This window comes from Akanthomyces muscarius, chromosome 1 (assembly GCF_028009165.1).
Source record: "Akanthomyces muscarius strain Ve6 chromosome 1, whole genome shotgun sequence".
Lineage (NCBI taxonomy): Eukaryota > Fungi > Ascomycota > Sordariomycetes > Hypocreales > Cordycipitaceae > Akanthomyces > Akanthomyces muscarius.
In genome coordinates this window covers 3,177,756-3,200,303 of record NC_079241.1, presented here as the reverse complement: position 1 = coordinate 3,200,303, position 22,548 = coordinate 3,177,756, and the positions used below count along the sequence as shown (strand labels likewise).

The 22,548-nt window shown below is 57.0% G+C and overlaps 8 protein-coding genes across 8 annotated transcripts; 4 read left to right on the top strand and 4 right to left on the bottom strand.

Moving 5' to 3' along the window:
- Window positions 1-606: 606 nt before the first annotated feature.
- LMH87_006062 (uncharacterized protein) lies at window positions 607-1,427 on the bottom strand (the record flags this gene model as incomplete). Its single annotated transcript, XM_056203891.1, has 2 exons — window positions 607-1,264; window positions 1,321-1,427. The coding sequence occupies 2 exons, from the start codon at window positions 1,425-1,427 to the stop codon at window positions 607-609; spliced, it is 765 nt and encodes a 254-aa protein (XP_056059301.1).
- Window positions 1,428-4,342: 2,915 nt separating this feature from the next.
- On the top strand, window positions 4,343-5,872 carry LMH87_006061 (uncharacterized protein; the record flags this gene model as incomplete). Its single annotated transcript, XM_056203889.1, has 1 exon — window positions 4,343-5,872. One exon carries the CDS (start codon window positions 4,343-4,345, stop codon window positions 5,870-5,872), a length of 1,530 nt encoding a protein of 509 aa, XP_056059300.1.
- A 704-nt stretch (window positions 5,873-6,576) lies between these two features.
- LMH87_006060 (uncharacterized protein) lies at window positions 6,577-7,847 on the top strand (the record flags this gene model as incomplete). The annotated part of the gene is made up of 3 exons (XM_056203888.1): window positions 6,577-6,621; window positions 6,769-7,216; window positions 7,279-7,847. 3 exons carry the CDS (start codon window positions 6,577-6,579, stop codon window positions 7,845-7,847), a joined length of 1,062 nt encoding a protein of 353 aa, XP_056059299.1.
- A 269-nt stretch (window positions 7,848-8,116) lies between these two features.
- Window positions 8,117-8,908, bottom strand: LMH87_006059 (uncharacterized protein; the record flags this gene model as incomplete). Its single annotated transcript, XM_056203887.1, has 2 exons — window positions 8,117-8,388; window positions 8,464-8,908. The coding sequence occupies 2 exons, from the start codon at window positions 8,906-8,908 to the stop codon at window positions 8,117-8,119; spliced, it is 717 nt and encodes a 238-aa protein (XP_056059298.1).
- Window positions 8,909-10,262: 1,354 nt separating this feature from the next.
- LMH87_006058 (uncharacterized protein) lies at window positions 10,263-11,352 on the bottom strand (the record flags this gene model as incomplete). The annotated part of the gene is made up of 4 exons (XM_056203886.1): window positions 10,263-10,275; window positions 10,329-10,358; window positions 10,408-10,796; window positions 10,966-11,352. 4 exons carry the CDS (start codon window positions 11,350-11,352, stop codon window positions 10,263-10,265), a joined length of 819 nt encoding a protein of 272 aa, XP_056059297.1.
- Window positions 11,353-13,624: 2,272 nt separating this feature from the next.
- LMH87_006057 (uncharacterized protein) lies at window positions 13,625-14,694 on the top strand (the record flags this gene model as incomplete). The annotated part of the gene is made up of 3 exons (XM_056203885.1): window positions 13,625-13,795; window positions 13,869-14,167; window positions 14,256-14,694. The coding sequence occupies 3 exons, from the start codon at window positions 13,625-13,627 to the stop codon at window positions 14,692-14,694; spliced, it is 909 nt and encodes a 302-aa protein (XP_056059296.1).
- A 255-nt stretch (window positions 14,695-14,949) lies between these two features.
- Window positions 14,950-17,995, bottom strand: LMH87_006056 (uncharacterized protein; the record flags this gene model as incomplete). Its single annotated transcript, XM_056203884.1, has 4 exons — window positions 14,950-15,062; window positions 15,126-17,127; window positions 17,197-17,608; window positions 17,985-17,995. The coding sequence occupies 4 exons, from the start codon at window positions 17,993-17,995 to the stop codon at window positions 14,950-14,952; spliced, it is 2,538 nt and encodes an 845-aa protein (XP_056059295.1).
- A 2,281-nt stretch (window positions 17,996-20,276) lies between these two features.
- LMH87_006055 (uncharacterized protein) lies at window positions 20,277-22,446 on the top strand (the record flags this gene model as incomplete). The annotated part of the gene is made up of 5 exons (XM_056203883.1): window positions 20,277-20,334; window positions 20,569-20,877; window positions 21,005-21,267; window positions 21,331-21,820; window positions 21,893-22,446. The coding sequence occupies 5 exons, from the start codon at window positions 20,277-20,279 to the stop codon at window positions 22,444-22,446; spliced, it is 1,674 nt and encodes a 557-aa protein (XP_056059294.1).
- Between the last annotated feature and the right edge of the window lie 102 nt (window positions 22,447-22,548).

The window sequence follows — 22,548 nt, the reverse complement described above, 5'->3', positions numbered from 1 at the left end:
CCGGTGCATAGCATCCCAAAAGCCGTGGCTGTCGCCGAATATGCCGTTGCAAAACATGTCTCGAATTCTAATGAATTGGCCACTCATATTATCGTTCGTCCAGTATGCAGGTCCGGGCGGCTCAAGACTGGGTTGCACAAGAAGTTGGCTACCGCCCAGCGAGCATTTCCCACTGCGCAGAGTCACGTCTCGATAACGTCTTGTCGTATTCCATCTTCATCTTTAACTCTCCCCCTCAAGCCATCTTGCTTTCCTTTGCTGGCTCGACTACCGACGATCCTAGCGCCAATAAGTCCGATAGCCTATGTGGGATGGCTGCATATACGAGGTCGCGGCTCCGCACGGACGGGCTGCCGTTTTTATTATGGCACCCAGATCTTGATGCCTCACACGAGTCAAAAAGCTTGGCGGGCCTGTCATGTCCAATGTCATGATGAGGTTCTTCTTTCAATATTCATGGACAACAAAACTCCCTTGTGAGAAGAAAATGATTAAATCTGCACGAATTGTTTGTGCCGTAGGGGGTATCTAGTTATACCGTTCGTCATTACATCATTACCCATAAACCAAAGAACACCATGACATTCCTCCTGTAGCCGGCCATGGCTAAAACCAGGCCAAGGTCCATGTACATGGTAGATTGGGCCATCTCTCCTGCCATGCGGCAAGAATGTCTGGCACGCGCTCATCAAACGCGGCACGGCTCGCGGCACCGCCCATGTCAAAGGCGTTGGCTCCGGCGGCCTCGCGCTCCTCCTTGGCAGCGGCGTTGAGCGAGTTGGCGAGATCCAAGATGCCCTGGCCACCGATGTGCGCCTCTTCATGGTTATCCTTGATTTCCACATTGATAATATGAACGGGTCGGTTCAGGGGCGACCCTCGATTCATGAGGTCGTCCACAACAGCGTCCCAGCAGCGCTCCTCGCAGGTAAAGACGACGTCGACGACACCACCCTCGCTGCCCTCGCTGCCACGGTCAGTCGTGTGCTTGAGTCGTGGAACGCCGATGGCCCAGTCCTGCCAGCGCTCTGGCCCCCACTTGACTCCGCGGTTTCTCGAGAGCATATTTAGGATTCCATTGTTTTTATACAGCCTTGAGTCCTTGGAATCGAGCTCTTTGTACATGCTATCGTATGACGTCTTGTTGAACTGGTATACGTTGGGCTGGGTGATGGTCGGTCCGGGGAGACGCACAAGCGAGCCCGTACCAAAGGAGATTACGGGGTAGTTGGCTTGGGACAATCGCAGATGGGCTTCCATGGAGCTGGTATACGTTAGACAAGATCGGCGCGGACTGGCATCGGTAGTGTCATGGCATACCGGTTCTGGTTACTAGCACAAACGGTGCAGAACTTGAGCTTGAACTCGCTCGGGCCATCTTCTGCGCCATTGGCAGCAGGAGCTGCACCATTGGATGTGGCGGCCATATTGGTGAGTCGTCACGCTCGTGGCGGGTGGAAAAGGATTGATGGGACCGGGTCGCTGCCTGAGGGCGAGGACGACACTATAGAACAGTAGGTTAGCTGCAAAGCTCACTAGGAACAATGTTGCGCGACATGAAAGCGAGATAATGTTATTCCATCAGTTGTAAGTTGTTTGCGTATAAAGTGTCTATCCACATAAAGATTCAGACAGCTCCAATAATTGAAATCATCATGGAATTGAGCAGAGGGTGTCAAAAGCAGAAGAATCTTACCTGGCGCTGTAAAGTCTACGTCATAAGATGGGTGATGATAGACCGTCGTGCCACCAGTTCAACCGGTGGTATGGGACGATGGCATTGTTGGAGAAGGATGGAAGCACGCGTTGTGATTTTGCAGCGCGGAGAAAAAGGCGAGGCGATTATTGTGTGCCAGCTCTGGTGGGGCGGCTAAATGTCGGCTCAGGAGCAGCCAGGTACGTACTCTCTATAATTAGAAATCATCAATCAGAGATACCAGTAGAGAGTGTCTCAACACGGTCCTGCAAGAAATATGCATAAGACGCGGAAAAGACCGAGTGGAAAAGGACATTTGCAAATTCGTCCACTCACAAGCCGCTGTGGTACGCTCCGACAACGGTACCGCAAGGCTGTTGGGCCGCACCACCAGCAGTCCGGCAGCACAATGTCGGCCGTTGGCGCACGCATAAATGTGAAACACAGGGGCTGTTAGCGTTGGTCCAATCAGCGACTGCGCCAAATGCACTACAGACTGTGCAGGTGTTCCTCAGAATACGGATAGACGCCTGCCTGATGACGGGAAAGGCTGCATTATTGCCAACCACTGTGCATCTCTTTTGAACTCTCTTGACAATTGGCGTTTTGGGATTTCGCAGACTAAGCTTTCGTATTGCGGCCGGCGGCAGTGAATGCAGCACAGAGGGGAAGTCACTGGAGTCGGAGAATGAATAGGCATGCATTCACCCGAGCCCTAGGTACCTTTGTAAACACATGCAACGAGCCACTGTTGTCAGCTTGAGTTGACGTCAAAATGTTTGTAATTACTCGCCCGCTTGTCCGCCAACGTCACCTCACACGTGGTACCGCCGGGATCCCGATTTTATATCCTTGTTCGGCGGTTTCATCATCCTAGCTCCGTGGCGGCAGTGTCGACTGCACATCCTCAGGGACCCTGCTGAAGAGTGTGTAAGCAGGCAGCGAGTCGCAATCAAATCCGCCACGGCAGCATCCCAAAAGAAGTTGGTGCGAGGTTCGTCTGGTGGGGCCCTGGTTCTTGCCAGTTCCCCTGCCAATTTTTGTAATAAGTCGTTGGGGCTGCGGATTGTTTGCTCTCATGCGTCCAGGTATACGACTTGGCGGGCCGGAATTTGTGCTTTCGGAAATTGGAAGCCATCTCGGCCCGGGAATTCGCGTCTTTTGTCTACGTCGCCAGTCGGAAGGGCCCGAACCTGTCGTGCAGAGCTGTCGAGGAGCCAAATTTCTATTTTTGTCTGTTGTTGTACCAGTACTGAGCACCAGTCAGTACCAGTATTACAAGCCAGACGGGCTCGGGTTAGGCAAGGAAGTACGTGGTTCGACGACGACCCCACATTGGCAGTTGGCGTCTCTGGCTTTGGAAATGAGCAGAGGGTCGTGTTACTCTTCGTTCCGTAAATAGCATTTGTAATGTTGGAGCCGTCTGTACTGGTCGTGTGCTCAGTTATTAACACTGCTTTGTGTAAATAGTATCCGTTTCTAGGAGACGCATTAGGCTGCAATTGCCGCGCAACAGTGTACAGTCCTGGCCGATCGGGTCGTGACCTACCAGTAGACCATACCCAGTACCCATGGTAACAAGGGATGGGAAACAAGGCGTGTGCACATACATCGGCGGGCTTAGTTTTTGCCCAAGCGGCGCAGGATCGGACATGGTTGGTTTGCTCTTGGTAGATGTTTTGGATATGCCCAAGCGCGATTTAGAACTGGATATACCCATTCAGAGCTCCTATTGCGTTTCTCCTTGCCGACCTATAGAATGGAAGCCTTGGAGGTGGTTGCCTATAGCGGTCTTGTAGGGATTCTTCGCTATAGATCAGCGCTGTAATCCGTCCCTATATCACACCTCTGTCAACAGTCTCGTCGCGCCCTGGCCTCGTGTGCGACGCCAACCAACGCGAATCACAGTGTTTACCCTGTCCATTTTAATCTTGCCGCCTGCAAAGCCGTCGACTGGCCAAAAAGGCTACTTGGAGCCGGCCGCTGATGGTTGGTTGTTGTGGCTCTTGTTTGGCGCCAGCTCAGGTTAGCACGACGGCACCAGCACCCCAGTTGGCCAGCTGGGACCGGCCTGAGCTCCAATACTGGTACATGTTTCCCCTCCACCAACTCCTCCTCCTCTTCTGCCTTTTTCCATACGGTGAAATCTTTCATCCCACCCCTCCTCGTGTCTTTTTAGACGGCTACTCGGTGCTTGCAACAGAGGCTCTTGCAGAATCTCCTTGCCATCTCTCTTTTTGGTTCCCAGCTCGCCGAACCTGGGCCGCAGCCGTGTGCCTCTGTGCCCTGTCCGCCTCAGCCTACCCCACGCTCACGCCTGCGTCTGCGCCCTCCTCTCCAGCCGCTGCGAAATATTGGGTTGCGCCAACCGCCAACAGAGAGGGCTCCCCCCATCACTTGCGCCCGTTGACCGCACCTGGACAAAGCATCATCAGGCGTCTCCCTCCCGGCACCGCCATAGCAGGTCGTCGTTTGTTCCGTCTTCCGCCCGTCCACCGCCTGCTTCGTCCTATCACGGCAGCGCCGCTGTTGCGACCACTGCTGGCGTCGTACAAAAGGCTTAGCGCACCGCCGGCGACGAATACACCTCTTGGTGCGCGGCCCGCCTCTTAAGGCGCCCGTCCACCTGCCCTCATCCGCGACGGCATGACGACGACTGCGGCTATGACTCCGACCTCTACTTGCTCCAACTCCTCTGCCAACGACTCCTCTCCCGCCCCCAAGGCTAGCCCATCGGCGCTGCCACCGCTGACCACGACCACGCCCACGCCCACGGCCTCCACACGCCGCTCAACACTCTCCCGACCAATGTCGCACGTCTCGAGGAACCGTCTCTCCCAATTCTCGACGGGCTCTGTCCCTTCCAAGTCGAGGCCAGAATCCAACGCCTTTCCGCTCTTCCCTTCCACCCTCTCATACACCCTCGTGCGCGATTTCGCATACCCATATACAAATCCACTACATTATGGGCCTCCTCCAGAGTCGTCGGGGCCGCCGTCGGGATGGACTACTCCCGCCAGCGAGAGTCGCAGACTGTCGGACCCCCCTGTTGCGTGGGACCAGCGCTTTTCTTCGCACTTCTGGGGCTCCGAGGGACTTTCGCGCGGTCATGATATCCCCCCCATTCACTGTGGTGACGGCGGCCCACCATACAGTGAAGACGAAGATCTGCAGAGTCCTGTAGTGGCCACTCGACACCGTAAGCACAAGTCTACCGCATCAGCCGGCGGCGCACGCCGTAGCCAGATTCTAAATCCCTCCAACTACGACAGCGAGAGGGGCTACTATGTTGGTACCGGCGGCGATGGCCGTGAAAAATATTACGTGAACCAAGGAGGAGAAGCGAACGGCCCTGGCGGCGAGTTTGTCACATATCCTTCCGATCAATCACGGCACAGTCGTGCGTACCACTTTGACCAGGCTGGTCGCCCCCATGATGAGTATGTCGGCTCGGAGAATGCAAGCTCCCCTGCGTCGTCTACTTTTCAGGATGCGGACCAATCCCGCTATTCACGGGATTACCAATTCACCATCACCTCGCCCGACGAGGAATTTCACGGAAAGGCTGTCGCTCTTTTCGACTTTGCGCGCGAAAACGAAAACGAACTTCCCCTCGTGGAAGGCCAGATAATCTGGGTCTCGTACCGACACGGCCAGGGCTGGTTGGTGGCTGAAGATCCCAAAACTCAGGAGAGCGGGCTCGTGCCCGAGGAGTATGTGAGGCTTCTGCGTGATATTGAAGGAGGAATGAACAGCCTCACGGGTAATCTCAACGATCCCATGAGCTCCGGAAACGACGTCAGCACCCCAACACAGGCCGAACATTTTAACTACAGCCAGCCAACAGGCAGCGGCAGCGGCACCAACGGCTACCACCAGCCCGTGGTGTCCATGTTCTCTACCTCGAGCAAAGATCTCAACCCATACCCAACTGAGCAGCTGGGTATTCAAGCTGGACAGGCTCCGCCTCAAGTGGTGCATTACCATGGCCAGCGTGGCGGCAGCCAGACGAGCACTCCAACGATCAACCAATCTCAGGATACGCCCACGCTTCCCAAGGAGAGTGATGTCGCAACCCCAAAAGAAGACAAGCGGTCATCTTGCCAGACATCAAGGGATTCAAAGGCTATTGCCGCATTAAAGGAAGAAGAAAACATTCGCTCCCAGCACCGATGAGAGGAGAGAAGCCTCATCATGAAGAAAGCAAATAAAGAACAGGATCTCCCCAGCCCAATCGATTCAACAAGAACGTGGCTTCACTACGATTGACATGTCCAAGCTTACAATACCAACCTAAGCAAGAACGCTGAGTTGGAGCAACACAAAGTGACGAGGCATTGCCCGAGTCCGAACGCAGAGGCCAAAAGGGCTGTCAACATGACAGCATGTCCTCCATTCAAATCACGCAATTGAAGTCATGGGTCTTGGCTCCGTCCAGCCATTCCTATGTGGAATGAGTTTGAATGATTATACATCTACAGCTGACTGGAATAGAGATGCATGCCAAGAGGAGGAGGAAGACGGGAAACAGGACAGCGGGGCATCGTTGCAGTGGCCACACAAAAAAGTGTAGGATTAAAGCAAATAAAGTATTTTCAGCCGTTGGATAAAACAATGCTATAAATAATCGCCTTTACTAGCACCCGCTAGCCGTGGGCTCAGAGCCGTGTAAATCCGAGTTGTGTCCGTTGGGTCTAGGTGTCGCGTTGCATATCACGTGCATGGCGTCATCTGTTTTTGGTGGGGAGCTCACAGTGGTTGCTGTGCTGTGTTACGTCAATGAGCTCCCGGTAGCTCCCGCAGATTGATTGCACCACGTCCCTGCATATTCATTCTCGCAGGCCAATTGAACCTTTATCAACATCCAGACATCGTTCACAATGTTTGCTCGATCTGCTTTCCGTGCGGCTCAGCCGCTTAGAATGGTATGTGCTTCTGTTCTCCTCTGGTGTTGAACGCAATCGGTTCCTAAGCCTGCGCTCGTTTTTGTTGTCGGCATTCTGCGACGTGATTTCAAAGCAAATTGAAGCCGACCAAGCCGACCCAACCGCGGACGCTGACCAAGATCACAGCACGCTCGTCGCTTCGCGACCGAGACTGGCCCTTCTGCTGCCAAACCCGCTGCTGCCGCTGCGCCCAAGACCGCTGCCACTCCTCCTCCTCCGCCTCCTCCGAGCCCCAGCGGCGGCGGCGGCAGCAATGCCACCATCTACATCCTCGGCGCGGCGGTCCTCGGCGGCGGCGCCTACTACTACAGCACCCTGAGCGGCGGCGCCAAGGCCGGCGCCGCTTCCAAGCAGCCCGCCCAGGCTGCCTTTACCGGCGGCGACCAGGGCTTCCTGTCGCTCAAGCTTGCCGAGGTCGTCGACGTCAACCACAACACCAAGCGCTTCCGCTTCGAGCTTCCCGAGAAGAACCAGGTGCCCGGCCTGCCCATTGCCAGCGCCGTCCTGACCAAGTTCAAGGGCGAGGGTGACGAGAAGGCCACCCTCCGCCCCTACACCCCCATCAACGACGAGAGTACGTTGCCGTCGCGTCGCCATCAGCTAACGCTTGTGAACCTCTGCTAATGCGCCTCCCAGATGAGCCCGGCTACGTCGAGCTTCTCGTCAAGCAGTACCCCGGCGGCCCCATGAGCACCCACATCCACAACCTCCAGCCCGGCCAGACGCTCGACATCAAGGGCCCCCTCCCCAAGTACGCCTGGGCCGAGAACAAGCACGACCACATCGGCCTGATCGCCGGCGGCACCGGCATCACCCCCATGTTCCAGCTGGCGCGCGGCATCTTCCAAAACGCAAACGACAAGACAAAGGTCACCGTCGTGTTCGGCAACGTCAGCAAGGAGGACATTCTCCTCAAGAAGGAGCTCGAGGAGCTCGAGAACACGTACCCCCAGCGCTTCCGCGCCTTTTACGTCCTCGACAAGGCCCCCAAGGGCTGGCAGGGCAACACGGGCTTCATCACCAAGGACCTGCTCAAGACGGTCCTCCCGGAGCCCAAGAGCGAGAACATCAAGATTTTCGTATGCGGACCCCCCGGCCTGATGAAGGCCATCTCCGGCAACAAGGTCAGCCCCAAGGACCAGGGCGAGCTGTCGGGTGCTCTGCAGGAACTTGGCTACAGCAAGGACCAGGTCTACAAGTTTTAAGCTGATAGAGCTGGTTGGTGGGAAAAATAGAGTTGCTTTAGATTTGTAAGAGCTGTATAGAAATAAACGGGACTCTGTTTATCGTTATTTTCGCAGACGTCGGATGCAAGCCGCATTAACAATACCATGATATGGCTAACAATACTTTCGTAAAGACATTCATCTTTGGCTATGTACATGGCTGTTCACGTATACACGTCAGATAATCCGCGCCAAGCGTAGTTTTATATACATTTTTTCCCCCTTCACAACAGGTCCATACCCATCCGTTAATGGGCACGGGCGACGATAAAGTCGGCCGCCTCCTGGGCGTGCGTGGCCACCTCGGCGCCGTGCACGCTGCTGTCGCTGCCGTCGGCGCAGACCACATCGCCGGCGTCGCAGTAGCTCGCGAGCTTGCCGGCCATGGCGTTGAGCTTGGCCAGCTCGCCTGCGTTGTTCTCGCGCGAGAAGATGCCGCCGCTGCCGTGGGCGTTGGAGCCGTAGTCGTAGCTCTGGTTGGGGGCGAACGTCGGGTCGCCAAAGACGGTGACGGCAATGACTACGGTCTTGTTTAGCAGACTGTACTTTCTTTTTTCTTTTTCTTTTTTGGAAAGTAGAAGAAGCAAAAACTCACTGTTCTTGTGGTACTTGTCGTCCAGAGGCGCAGGCTTGAGGACGCCGCCGACCAGCAGGTCCGTCATGACGTTGCCGCCCTGGCTGTACCCGATGAGGGCAATCTTGCTGCCGGCGCCGCACTGCGCCACGTAGTCCTGGATCTTCTTCTTGGTGTCGTTGATGCCGGCGGTGACGGACGCCGGGTAGATGACGTTGGCGGCGCGCCTGCGCAGCGCCGAGGCCGGGTAGTCGACGGCGACGCTGGCCGAGCCGGGCACCCGCGCGGCGACGAGGGCGGCGACCTGGCCGGGCTTGCCCTCGCCGACGGCCTCGCCCGTGCCGCGCGCGACAATCATGTACACGCCGGACGCGCAGCTCACGCGGGGCTCGACGACGGCGGGCGCGGCGACGGCGGTGGAGGCGAGCGCGGCGATGGCCGCGAGGGCGCTCAGGGCGTGGACCATTTTGACGGAAAGAAGAAGAAGAAGAAGAAGAAGAAGAAGAAGAAGGGGTATGGACTTTGGAAAGAGAAGAAAGACTACGGGGACACGGCTACCATGGACTGAAGGGCGTGTGTGAGACCATTTATACACTTCCCCAAAGCCCATGTCCGTGCCTCGGGAGCTCACGCCCATTCCTGGCCAATGCCCATTGTCCACAACGGACCGAATTCGCCCACCGACCGTTGCGGCTTCCGTCTCTTCAAGCTTCAGCTATGCATAACGCCGAAATGGCATCGTCTGTCAAAAAACACTGCCTGCTCCCATGCTGGAGCTCGGGATCAGCGCTACGGGCACATGGTCTCGTGCATGAGACATAAGTGGTTCTGGCGCCGGAACTACATATCTGACCGCAACAAGCTGAAGCCGCCAGTCATACGTAAGACGGGAACAAGTGCAAAAGCAGGAAGGAGACTGGGAGACTGGAAACGCCTCACTGTCCATTGGGGAAGGTCGATGTGGCTGGTGGTGTCGTGGTAAACTAATTCCCCGCGAATGGCGCGGAGAAACATGTAGGGTCCAGCTATTTGCCGTGTCGGTGGTGTCCGATTGTTTACTGGGCTATTGTTAGCGTTGCGCCCAAGTTCTCCGGGAATGCTGCTGAATCGGCAACAGATGAACCGGCGGCGTTCGGGCCAAAAAAGATCACAGGGGCCGCCGCCAGCCGCTCCGTCTCGTCTGCCCTCGTGTGGCGGAACCGTGGCCAGACAGGACTCTGCAAATGGCTACATTTTAAATATATAAAAATTATGGGCATTGCTATCGCGCAATAAAAAAACCTTCGGTGAGATGAACGGGAAAACTGTACGGGGATTTGTTCTTTGGCGTTGTTAGTAAAGAGGGGACGGCGACCTGAGATCGGCGGGCGGCATGGGGTACGGAGTTGAAATGCGCCGGCGTGCGTGCGTGCATGCATGAAAGCAGCAGCATTGCGAGACAATGCAAACTTGAAAATCACTAAGCTGATTGCGCATCAAAGTAGACAAGTCTCTTTTGCCGGCATGGACTTTCCAAAACTCCCGCTGGGTTCGAGCTGGCCCACAACCCAGTGACGGGACTGGTGCGCCCGGCATCGCCAAGCCAGCTTGATCTCTAGACCGAGATCGAAAATCGGGTAATCCACACTTGGTCAACCAGGACAAATGTGACTTTTTCTTATTCATAAAAGGCTCGCTATCGTCCAAGTCTCTTTTAAAGCGCTGCGTGGTCCGTCTTTCTCAACATGAAGCTACAATACTCTTCAGAGGACTGTAATCTTCAGTCACGACAACCAATTACCGCTCTAATGACTTTCTCGTCGCCAATCAATTCCCTCAGCTCATTCACAAAACCTGTATCCGCGGTAAGAAAATGTTCACTCTCGCCACTTCAAGTCACTTCGTACAGAATTCGCCGTTGTGCGAGAGTAAGACTGCTAGCACACGGGCGAAGCCCCCTCTACATAGTCCAAGCTGCCCGGCTACCATTGCTTCTTGAACGATGGATCAGCATAGCTTCGTCCAACAATTCCTATGCCTGCGATTGGGAAATTGGGCCAGTCTTCTGAAAAGGGGTTCGGGCTACCGTTCGTCTCTGTACTGCTGTACAGATACATGTTTGCCGGCTCGTCAACAAGTAGATAATCCGCTGGGTCATCAGTTGGTTCTGGAAATTCCATCTCCTCCATGGTTTTCACGTGAAAGATGAGTCTCACATGGGGTCTTTGGTCAGGAGCACGGTTCCTCCAGCCGAGCTTGTCGCGCATGTCACACAGCAGCGTATGGTACGAGTTTTCTTCTTCAAAGGCAAGCTGGCTTAGCTTGACAGAGCGAAGCGAGACTGGCAGCGCCGATAGTAGGGAGACAAGGCCTGACTGCAACGGCCCCCGGCAGCCTCTATGCCCTGCGTGTTGTCGCCGTAACAGTCGCTACCGGCATCCCAGCCGTCATCCCCCACACCGCCGGCTTCTATTACCGCGAGAAGGGAATTTGGACCCTTGTCACGGCACAAACCTGCATCCTCATGTACATGTCTGACTTTACCTTTTCCACCACGGTGAGCTGGTGGATACCAAAATGCCGCAGGTTTGGCCACGATGCCACGGGGAATATCTCTTGCACAAGGACGGCCGGCTGATCGGATCCGGGGTCTGTAGAACAAGAGAAACTGAAATGCTCAAGTTGTGGTGCACCGGCCAGCAGCTGTCGTAATGAGCCCATGCTTAAATCGTCCCAGTCTTCGGGCAAGCCATACCCCGTGAAAAGGGCCAAGTCGAGGTGCCGGAAACCCGGCGTGGACAAGAGTGCCGCCAAGTCGTCCGCTTCCTGACTTCGCCGGGTAAAGATGGCGCAAGTCATTCCCTGGCGGTGGAGGTCCGTCGGCATGACAAACTCGGCGACATGGTGCTCGCTCTCGGCCAGCGTCCTCATCAACACGCGGAACCCGCGCTATATGTTCCGGTAGTCTTCGATGCTGCAGTTGGGACCGTATCGAAGGTTATGCCGGTAGTACTCCCGCGGAATAGGGTCGCCTAGATTGTTCCAACCCGGGGGGGGGGGGGGGGGGGGGGGGGGGGGGGGTCATGGCAGCGTATCGAGGAGGATGTCTTGCCACGGATGGACGCGCAGAAGTCCTGTCTCATACACGCCGAACCAGATCTCCGGCAGCGGGTAGCCAAGGTGCTTGGAAAACTCACGCAACATGGGTGTTGGATACAATGGACGGCTAGCGAAGAGGCCGTGGGCGCTCGGCGTGAGCGTGATGCGCCTGAGCGACGGAAAGCGCGCCAACCCATGGCTGAGCGCCACGACATCCGCCGCGGAATCCAGAACCTCCTGTTGGTCCAGTATGAGCTTCCTGTGGTAGCTGAACGAGTTTGCAAGCCACACTGAATGCCGCCATGCTTCCTCGACAAGACGCGCTCCTTCTTCGTCGAGGTCCAGCCAAGGCACAAGTAGGGGGCAGTCATGACCCGCGGCGATGGCGTTTTGATTTATGGAGTTCGGCAAGTCGCCCGCACTGTGGACATGGTGAGTTTTGAGCTGCGCATCGTCCCAGACAATTTCCTTAACGCCGTGGCGCAGCGCCTCATGATCGGCAACGGCGCGGAAGACCTCAATGTTGCGCGAGTTTGCATAGAGGAAAACACGCTGGATTCGCAGAGGAACGAACGCTCCCAGGGTGCGGGTTGCTGCTCGAAGGCTTTTGCGGTCACTGTTCGGGGTATGACAGCACCATTTTCAACAGCTCTGGGGAAATGCGTGTCAAGAGACACTGATTGTCTGACCGCGCAGCCGACGCCATTTAATATGCTGATGCGTATCGATGTGCCTTAGCTGTACCGTAATGCAAATAAACTCCGTCGTATCTCGCATAGCCGTTGCAAACCCGAAGGCTCTGCTGGTGCTCCGTAAGTGACTCCATGCCTGGATTGAGATGAACAGCAACGCCTCGCCTCAAGCCACCGCAGCGCGGCAGGTGCGCCCCTGCTTCCAGCTCATCATCAAAGTTGAACTGTCCACTTTTCCACAGCATCCACAGCATCGTGGGCGCGTTGCACAGAAAGAAAAGGCACCGTCTGTTGATTAAGAACCCCTTTTAGGTTTGAGACACCGCCAGGGTAGGCCCAGGCCGATCTTTTAGCTGGGCACCAAATTTGGGCAACCAATGCGATGGCGCGAAGCTCGACAGAAGATGCTACCCATAACTTGGTCGGGAAACGGCTTCAAGAGGATCTGCTGGGTGCTAATAGGAAGGAGCTCTCCATTGTGCAAAGTCAGAGCCCGGAGAATGAAAGTGACAGCTCGACTCAGCTGTGAGGCAGAAGATGTCTTCTGAAGGAGCAAATGGTGTTTCCGACTTGTGAGCCCAACTGGCACGCCAAGAGGTAGGGCTGATGCCAATCTTGCTGGCGGTCCACCCGAGACACTGACCGGTTGTCAGCCCGGCGGAACCCTGCCCGACTGTCAGTCTCACTGAACGAGCGTTCCGTTCCAAGAGAAGAGAGATGATAAGGCTGGCCAAAATACAGCACAAAATGTACTGTGACTGTCGCCATAAGAGGCTCGAATCAAAGCACGAGTTGGTGCATAAGAGCACGCTGCTTCTCATGTCTCATGCCGCTCAGCTCCAGGCAAAGCAGAAACCACAACCAGGAGACCAGCACAGAGACTGCGCCATCAGCCGCAGTGGAATCGCCCCATGCCGTCTCAGCCAATCTCTGCCGGCGGCGCAGCCTAGTGCAGTAAGAAACCACTCCCCGCCCGTTGCCGATGGAGAAGCTAATCTCGTCGGCTCGCACAGCTGAACCAGAAAGAAAAAAAACGCGGCGGCAGCTTGCAACGCTACAAAAACGAGGCAGACTCAGCCAGCGGGCGCGTGCCTGCATGAGGACCAACTAAAAATAAGTTGGTCAAAAAAACGCCAGAGACGTGACTAGTTGGCGCCGCCAACGGCCAGGGTTCCCATGGATCTGCATACTCTTAATAAGGAGGCCGACCGCCTCTGCTGACGGGTCCCTTGTTGCGTAAAAAAGCTTGGTCTTTATTATTCTTCGAACTGGTGCTTGGCAGCTTATTGTGTGTGCGAAGAAGCCAACTGCGTACTGTACAGAGTTGCGATCTGGAGTCGGCACTACACCACGCACCACTAATACGCACACAACACGACCTCGAGATCTCGGATTCAAAAAATCGACACAAGATGGGTTCCGCTATGCGAGCTCCGGGCAAGGAGCACATGCCCAACTATCCCAAGGGTTGGATCACCATTCGCATCCTGCAGCTCATCGTCGCCGTCGTCATTCTCGGTCTCTGCAGCTACCTCGTCACCACGAATGTCATTGGCGCCGGTTTCTACGTGCAAATCTTTACTGTAAGCCTTCTCCTCCTTTTCTCCTCGTTGCAACGTAAGAAAGAAAAGAACAAAACGCTGACTTTGGGGAAAGTCCGTCTGCACAATCATCACCAGCATCTGGCTCATCGCCGCCCACTCGTGCGCCCCCCGCGCCTTCAACTACTGGGCCGTCCTCGTCCTCGACATTTACCAGTACCTTCTCTGGCTCGGCGGCTTCGCGGCCTGTGCCATCCTCGCCGCCGGCCTCTTTGGCGGCCGCGACCTGAGTGACAACGACTTTGGCTTTCGCTACCTCCACCGCCGCTACTACTATGACTGGTACGACGACGACTACACCACGACCACTGCCGCCATTGGTGCCGCGGCCGCAGGTCTCGGAGCGATCGAGTTGTAAGTGCTCTCCCGTATGCTCCTACAGAACTTGATGCAATGCATGCCCTCATTCGACGATCTGTCACTGACACGGCGGTATCATCAGCCTCTTCTTCTTCATCTGCCTCGTCGTCGACTCCGTCGTCATCCACCGACACCGCCGGGCCGGCCTCCACAGCCGGCCCGTCCGCCACATCGCCGGCGGCAGCGTCATGATGATGCCCCCGCAGCAGTCCACCACCTACCAGGCCGTGCCCCAGACCGGCACTGGCGTGCCCTTTGCCCAGCAGGAGACGGCGTACAACCCGCAGGGAGGCATGTACGGCACGCCGCCGCCGCCGCAGCAGGGCGTCTACGCCAGCCCGGGTTACGCCCATCAGCAGCAGCAGCAGCAGCAGACGAGCTACTTCGCGCCGGCCCCCGTGATGCCCCAGCACACAGGCACCTCGTACCACAAGACGGTCTCGCCGGCGCCGGCACAGCAGGCGGTGGCGTATCCTCCGCCCCAGCAGCAGCCGCCGCACCACATGCACTACACCGGATAGCGGGAAAAGCAAAGGTTGGGGTTGGGCTGCTTGTGTGGGTTCTGGCGTATTGGCGTTGTATTGCGGAATTGCAGGGTCGGGATGGATGAAATATGCGTCTTGGTCAGCATGGGATTATGATTCATCAGCTTTTTACGAGAACAGGGTAACCTAATATGTGCTATATCGGGAGTTGTATGAGATTCAAATGTGTTGATATATTCCATCAAAATTGTTCACTAAATGACATTGCTCCATGATTTATGCGCCCTCCCTTTACTGGAGGCTCTTGGTCGCCCTGCGAATGCACTTGTTGATGATGCCCGACCACTTGAGGCCGTTGCTGTAGTCCTTGGCGTCGATGCTCTCCATCAGTCCCGGGTACACGGCTATTTTCAAACGAGTCAGCACCAAAAGTTGATTAGAAGAAACGGGGGTGTTAAAAAACTCACCACCAGCGTAGCCGGTCCACAGACCGGGCGCGAAGACGACGTGCTTGAACCAGCTGCGGCCGTCGAGGCCGCCCTCGAACAGAAAGTGGCGCTCGAGCTCCTTGTACTTGTGGTTGACGACGAGGATGGTGACGCCGAGGCGGATCTTGCCGACAATGTTCCACCACGGCATGCCGTGGTCGAGGGCCTCGCGCGCACGCTCGGCCTGCTCGTCGAGCTCGCTGGCGACGATGCGGAAGCGCGCCAGCGACAGGCGCATGTCCTTGAGGCTGGTCCAGAAGGCGTCCGCGTTGCCCCGCACCACATCGTCGGTCGTCGAGGCGTGGAAGGCGGCGGCGCGGCCGCGCTCGAGGAACAGCGCCTCGTCGTCCATGTCCTCGATGCTGCTGACATGGTCACTGCTGTCGTTGTTGTCGTCGTCGTCACCGTCGCTGTTTTGGTAGCGGCGCAGCTTGTTCTCGACCTGGTCGAGGTAGGTGCCTAGGGCATCGACGTACTCGGCGGCCTGGAAGGGGATGACGAGGTTCTCGGCGAGCTCGGCGACGACGATGCCGAGGAGCTGGGCCATGCTGCGGTGGTAGCGGAAGCCCGGGTCGCCGTAATTCTCCATCCACCAGAAGCTGTCGTAGTTGGAGTGGTAGTGGTAGACGGGGTCGCTGGGCCCGCTCTTGAAGCCCATGTCGATGCACGGCACGCCCGCGTAGTCCTGGAAGGCGGTGAAGTCGCTGCCGCTGCCCATGGTGCTGATGCGGCCGTCCCAGACGTCGCCGATGGTCTGGCCCTCGACCGTCTGGTTGGCCGAGGGCACGAGGGCCGTGGCGTCGCGCAGCACCTGGTTGAGGAGCGGCGCGGCCGAGGCCTGGAAGACGGGGCCCCCGGCGCCCACGTCAACGTTGATGTAGGCGACGTTGGCGTCGTCGATCCAGGGCAGGTACTCCTCCACCCACTCGGTGCTGCCGATGAGGCCGTACTCCTCGCCGTCCCACGAGGCAAAGACAATGGTGCGGTGCGGCTGCCAGCCCGCCTCGAGGGCGACGCCGACGCTGCGGACGACTTCGTTGAGCACGGCGGAACCGCTGTTAGGGTCGCCGGCGCCACCTACAATCCAGGCGTCGCGGTGGTTGCCGATGATTATGACCTCGTTGGGGACGGTGCCGTTGACGATGCCAATAACGTCCCACTGAGGGGTTGTGACGTATTCTTGCTCATTGTACAGGTTGAGGACGAGGTGGGCCGGCGATGGGCCGATGTTGTACTCGACGCCCTTGTAGGAGAGGCCGAGGTTTCTCGTCCAGGGGTTGCCAAAATCGCTCGCCTTGGGGCCGTGGCCGTTGAGCGCCTTGAGGAGCGGCAGGGCGTCGGCGTAGGAGATGGGGATCGAGGGAATCGAGGGCGTGGAGTCGCGGGCGGGCGCGCGCGGCGCACCGGGCTTGGACGGGTAGCCAGGCGTGGTCGGGTCGCCGGGCCGGATGCTGAGGAACTGGACGCTGCCGCGCTGGACGCTGCTGGGCTGCCGCGCGGGGCCGTCGGGGTACACTTCGTAGCCGTTTTGCTCGGTACGCTCGCCGTCGTCGCCCGGGTCGCTGTAGATGAGCACGCCGACCATGCCGAGCTCCTGCGCGCGCTTGATCTTGAGGCCGCGGAAGATGCCGCCGTACTTGGCAATGGCAATCTTGCCGACGAGGTCGATGCCGGCGTGGACCAGGTCTTCGTAGTCAGCGTAGGTGCCATAGTTGACGTAGACGAACTGGCCGGTCACGTTGCCGCTGGCCGAGTAGCCGTGAAAGGTCGGGATGCTGTCCTTGGAGCCGCTGGTGGGATCTTCCTCGAGAACATCCTCGGTGAGGGAGGCTTTGAAGGCGACGTCCCAGGCGCCGGAGTGGCCCTTGGTCTTTTCCAGCATGGACAGACTGTGGTCGACGGGGTAGTTGATGTAGACATCGTAGGGGACAATGCTAGAGGGGACGCCCCAAGACTCCCACTTTTCTCGAGTCCAGTCGGCCTATCCAAGCAAAGTCTCGTTAGCATCAATCCGTCGTCGTGTGCGACTCGTCCATGGTTTGCGACGCACCTGCGAAAAGTTCTTGCCGGCCAAGTGAGCGCCGGCGGTGTAGTACTGGCTCCATTCACGGGCCTTGTCGGCGTCGGGCGTGTCGAGCAGAATGGTCTTGAGCTCGTCGTAGGTCAGGATCTTGCCGTCGACGTCGGTGGCCGAGTGGCGGCCGTCGTGGGAGCGGTGGTAGTGGTAGGGCCAGACGAAAAAGACCTGGAAGAAGAAGGAGAAGAGGCCCCAGAGGGCGATGCACGAGGTGGCGATGATGAAGAAGCGGCGGCAGGTCTGGTTCTCGCGCCGGCGACGCTGCTCGGCGAGGGCAGCGGCGCGGGATGCACGGATGAGCGGCGTCGACTCGCCGTACTGGTGGGTGTGGACGGCCATTTTCTCGGGCGGTGGTGGTGCCGCGGACCGAAACGGGAATGTGAACCTTGCGCAAGTTAATGGCAGAGTTCGAGGAGATGATGATGATGATGAAGGTGGAGGAGAAGAAGGGAGCGGTTAGGCCCGGGTTGGAGGTTATTGCTTGCGCTCCCGTATATGTGTGTGCTTGATGGGAACAGGACTGTCCCGCAAAGGGTGCGTTTGCGTTGGAGTTGCAGCGAAAGCCGCGTGGCCGAGCAAAGCACACAACACCTGCAGAAGTCTCGGATGCTGCACCCATCAAGACAGCGCAGCACAGCACAGCACAGCACAGCACAGGCCGTTACAGCGCACACAGGCCGCTGCAAGCCCAGCAGCGGGGTACCCATCACGCTGTGGCGAAGAGCTGGGGAATTGAATGAGAGCGACGAGATGCGACTTACAATTTTGTCATGATCAAGCCAGTCTTCAAAAGACAATCAGAAGAAAACTCGATTAGAGGCAAGAAAAATGAGATTTAGTGAAGAGAAATCCAGTCCCTCCGCTTCCAAGGCAAAGCAGCTTGCACAGCACGCCAGAGGCAGGGCAGGGTATCTTTGCGAGGTCGCCTCCGCCCATGTCGTAATGGTGCCAGACATGGCGCCCGGCACGTCAGGGTACGCCTCCCGAGCGGAGAGCCTACAGCAGGTACCTTTTGCCGCAATTTGGTATGAGCAAGGTACGAAGCTGACCTCCGGCAGTCGTCCCCCGCGTCATTCCGCCGCGGCATGCCTGATGCCCTCCGAGACTCGGGGCCGGAGCCTGCAGCGGCTTGCCGGATGTGTCTTGCAACATGCATCTGCTGAAAGATGGCGGCGAAATAGGCGAAAACAGGATATACACATGATGAACTTCGATACAGACGCATTTTACTACACGTGTCTGATATATATACATGCCTTCGATGTCCTTGTACTGTGCCACTGGCCGTGGCGATTAAACGTCGTGCCAGAAAACCCGGAAGCAGCGCCACCAGGCCATTTCATATCAGAAAAAAAAAAGAAAATCATGGCAAACTTTCCAGTACATCTTCTTTATTCGACCTTGTCTCCGCAGCAAAGACACACTCAGCCTTGAGCCTTGTGCACACATGCATGCAACTATTACGCACAGTCGCGTTTGCCCCAACGGGCAGTACATGTCACAGCTGTAGCCAACAAGTGATGCTTCAGGCGACGCAAGATGACTCAAGAGCCGCAATATTCACCCTACCTGTGACTGTGACAATGTTTCCTATATTGTTCGCAGTCGCGTTATGTTTTTCTACAGCTGTTCTGCCACCACTTACACGAAGCGACCACGACATGTCTACCCGGTATGGTGACCTCCGCGCGATCGGACAATGTTGGCTGTGATCAAGGCGGGCCAGATGTTTTTTTCTCTCTTGAAGGTAAAAGTTTCCCGCATGACCTCGGCCGTTGAAGAAGATATCCTACCCTGCGGCGAGGTGCGCCGTGTTATGGGTCGACGCACCCCGACATCTGCATCGTCGATCTGGGTGCTGCAAGGGTAAAGATCATTTGTGGCCTGACACGGGCTATCAGATCTACGATTGGGCGTGCTCAGAGTATAAACCGAACCGTTTATTACTGCAGGTGTACTTTTTCGAGGATCTGATTAGCGATGCAGAGCGCAATGTGAGCGACGACACCTACATTGACAGGTTTGAAGTGAGACACGCGCTTCCGCTGGTACACCAGACGGACTGCCACACATCTGCGTGTGCGGAGAGCTTTCGAGGAAACATACGTCGGCTCTGGTGTGCGCATGACAGATACGACATATTTTCTGAATACCTTTCCCAGATTTCCTGAATGTTATTAGTACAGCGGCACATGTCGTAGCTTGACCTTGTATAGCCCTCCCCCACGCTACGCCAACATCAATCAACCCGATCACAAGTTCACAAGCTACATTAGCTTAGCGGGGACCGTTCTAGCGCTATTGCTACTGAACTACTCCGTATGGAACACCGGCCGACGACGCATAGTATTCGAGAGCGCCGTGGTGTCGCGCGTGAAGGAGAGACGGCTCCCTGCCGGTGCTCTCTTTGCTGTGGCAGGTTCGGGACACGCCCCATGCTGACTCGACTATTTTCTCTCTGTTGCTTGAAAACCAGCAGCAATATATCCCTTTATCCCATTGGCCGTCACTCTAGTCATCGCCTTGCAGTAAGTGAATCCCGTCATCGGCGCCGCCCAGCAAGCCACTGTCTCGGGGGCAGGCAACTGGGGCTGGCACAACAGCGGGCCGCCCTGCCCGCTACAGGCCTAGCAGGCGCCGCAGCGCTGCAGGTGACCCCCCCCCCCCAAGGACGCCCCTCGCCCCCGTTCGGCCCGCTATCTTGGGTGCTTGCCGCCCCCCATAGTTACCTACCTATTACTCCGTACATAAAGCCGTTTTGCACGCCTTCTCCGATCTCGACCTGCAAAATCCTGATTCGCCCCAACTCTGACCTTTTCTCATCTTTCCCCGAATTATCTCTTGTGATATTTTATACTGTCTCGTGCCTGCAGAGTAATATCATGGCCTATACGCGTCCATATACACTATTATTATAAACAGTCTTTGTTCCACGGCCGCTGCTGCTTGCTGTCTTGACCGACAAGCCCCTTCCGCCGTGTCTGTCGGTCCTCGAATGCAGTGAACATCTGCCACGCCGGCCACTCATCCCGTCCTAGCCATTGACGCCAGCCATGACCAAAGATGCTGGTTCCGGGCCTAAGCTGCCTGTTCAGCAGCTGGCCATCCTCGGTACGTAAATTTTGCCGTCTTCATGTCCGTTCACGCATTGTCTTGGTACAGCTACAAATCGTCGTCATCTTACAACGCTCTTTGTGAATGTACATGACTCAGACTCATTGTTTATCGTATTTTGTCTTTTGCCTCGTCGTCTTTATTTTTGTTGCCATAGAACCATCGTTTTTACCTAAATAATCCTAGTACCACGACCAAGCCATCGCTCTCGCTAACATGACCAAATCCCAGCCGTCGCCAGATTCGCAGAGCCTCTCGCCTACACCTCTGTGAACCCGTACCTCCCAGACATGATCCGCGGCTTCGGCGTTGCGGAAAATGACATTGCTACCTGGGCTGGCCTCACATCGGCCGCCTTCTCCCTCGCACAGAGCGTCACCGCCGTGCCCTGGGGCCGCGCCGCCGACCGCTACGGCCGCAAGCCCGTCCTCGTCGTTGGCCTGCTCAGCACCATGGTGTGCTTTATCATTTGGGGCCTGTCGACGAGCCTGCCCATGGCTATTACCGTACGCGCTATCCAAGGTGGTGGTAACGGAAATGGTACGTTTTTTTCACATTGAAATATACAGACACACCTCCCAAACGTGCACACATATACATACACACACACACGCGCGCGCACATACACACACACAGCAGAATCTTCAGTTTGGCTAACTCGATGTAGTCGGAATCATCCGGACCATGGTAGCAGAAATGGTCCCGGAGCGAGAATTGCAGCCGCGCGCCTTTTCCATCATGCCGCTTGTCTGGTCGCTCGGCTCCGTCGTCGGCCCTGCCTTTGGCGGCTTCTTCGCCAAGCCCGCCGAGCAGTACCCCGACCTCTTTGGCGACATTTCCTTTTTCAAGACCTTCCCCTATGCCCTTCCCAACCTTCTCGCCACCGTCTTCTTCCTCATTTCGGCCTGCAGCGCCACATTCTTTCTCAAGGTAAGCATGAGCCCGGATGGGCTCACAACTTGCACGACCCAGCTTACACGACATCTCTTGTAGGAAACACTGGCTACCAAGCGTGATCGGACAGACTGGGGTTTGCTAGTCGGCCAGCGTCTCACGCGCGCTTTTTCGAGAAGACGCAAGCAGCAGCCCCGCGGCCGCACGTCGTCGTTTGTCGACGGCGAGGCCACCGCGCCGCTCGTCCCCTCCAAGCCCCTTCCACGCAGCGCCAAGGCGCAGGGCTCGGCGTCCATGAGCGAAATCTTCTCGTACCAGACCGTCATCGCGCTCCTCGCGTACTCGTTCCTGGCTTTCCACTCGGTGGCGTACGATCAAAACATCACAGTCTTTCTCAGCACGCCCGTCATCCCCCGCACGCCAGACAACTACAAGCCGCCGCTGTACTTTAACGGCGGCTTCGGCCTCGACCCCGGGACCATCGGCACTATCTTTACCATTTACGGCGTCACCAGCGCGGCAGTGCAGTTCATCTTGTATCCAGCCCTCGTCGCCCGCTATGGAGTCTTGCGCACCTTTCACTTCTGCTGTACGTCTTTCTCTTCCCCCCTCGCCATTCTTTCCCACGCCCACAGACACACCCCGCTTACGTCCGTCACAGCCATCTTCCTGCCCATCGTCTACTTCATCACGCCATTCGCCTCGCTCTTCGCCACCGAGCGCGCGCGCTTCCTCGCCATCATCGGCGTCATGATCCTCAAGGCGTTTTGCATCATCATCGCCTTCCCCTCCACCACCATCCTGCTCACCAACTCGTGCACGTCGCTGCGCATCCTCAGCTCCCTCAACGGCTTCGCCACCATGTTCAGCGCCCTCTGCCGTGCCATGGGGCCCGCCTCCACCGGCTGGGTCTTTTCCTGGGGCGCCGACCACGGCTACGTCGTCAGCGCCTACTTCTTCCTCGGCACCGTCGCCCTGCTCGGAGCCATCCCCGGCTTCATGATTGTCGAGGGCGACGGCCCGACGGCTGGGAGTGCGGCGCTGGCGACGGAAGAGGACGGCGACAGCTCGGAGGATAGCAGCATGCGGGACAGTGGCGTGCTGCTGCCGAACGAGTCGGCCGCCGTCGACAGCGAGGACGAGGACGGCGAGACGCAGCCGTTGATTACGAGCCAGCGAAACGGCGGCTCCAAATATCGCTCCATTGCTGGCTAGTGATGGCATGTCATTGGTATGTAATCTTGCTCCAAGTACATAATAAAGTTTGGATGTGTGCTTTTGATTTCATCTTGTCAAAGAAGGAGGCAATACTTTTTT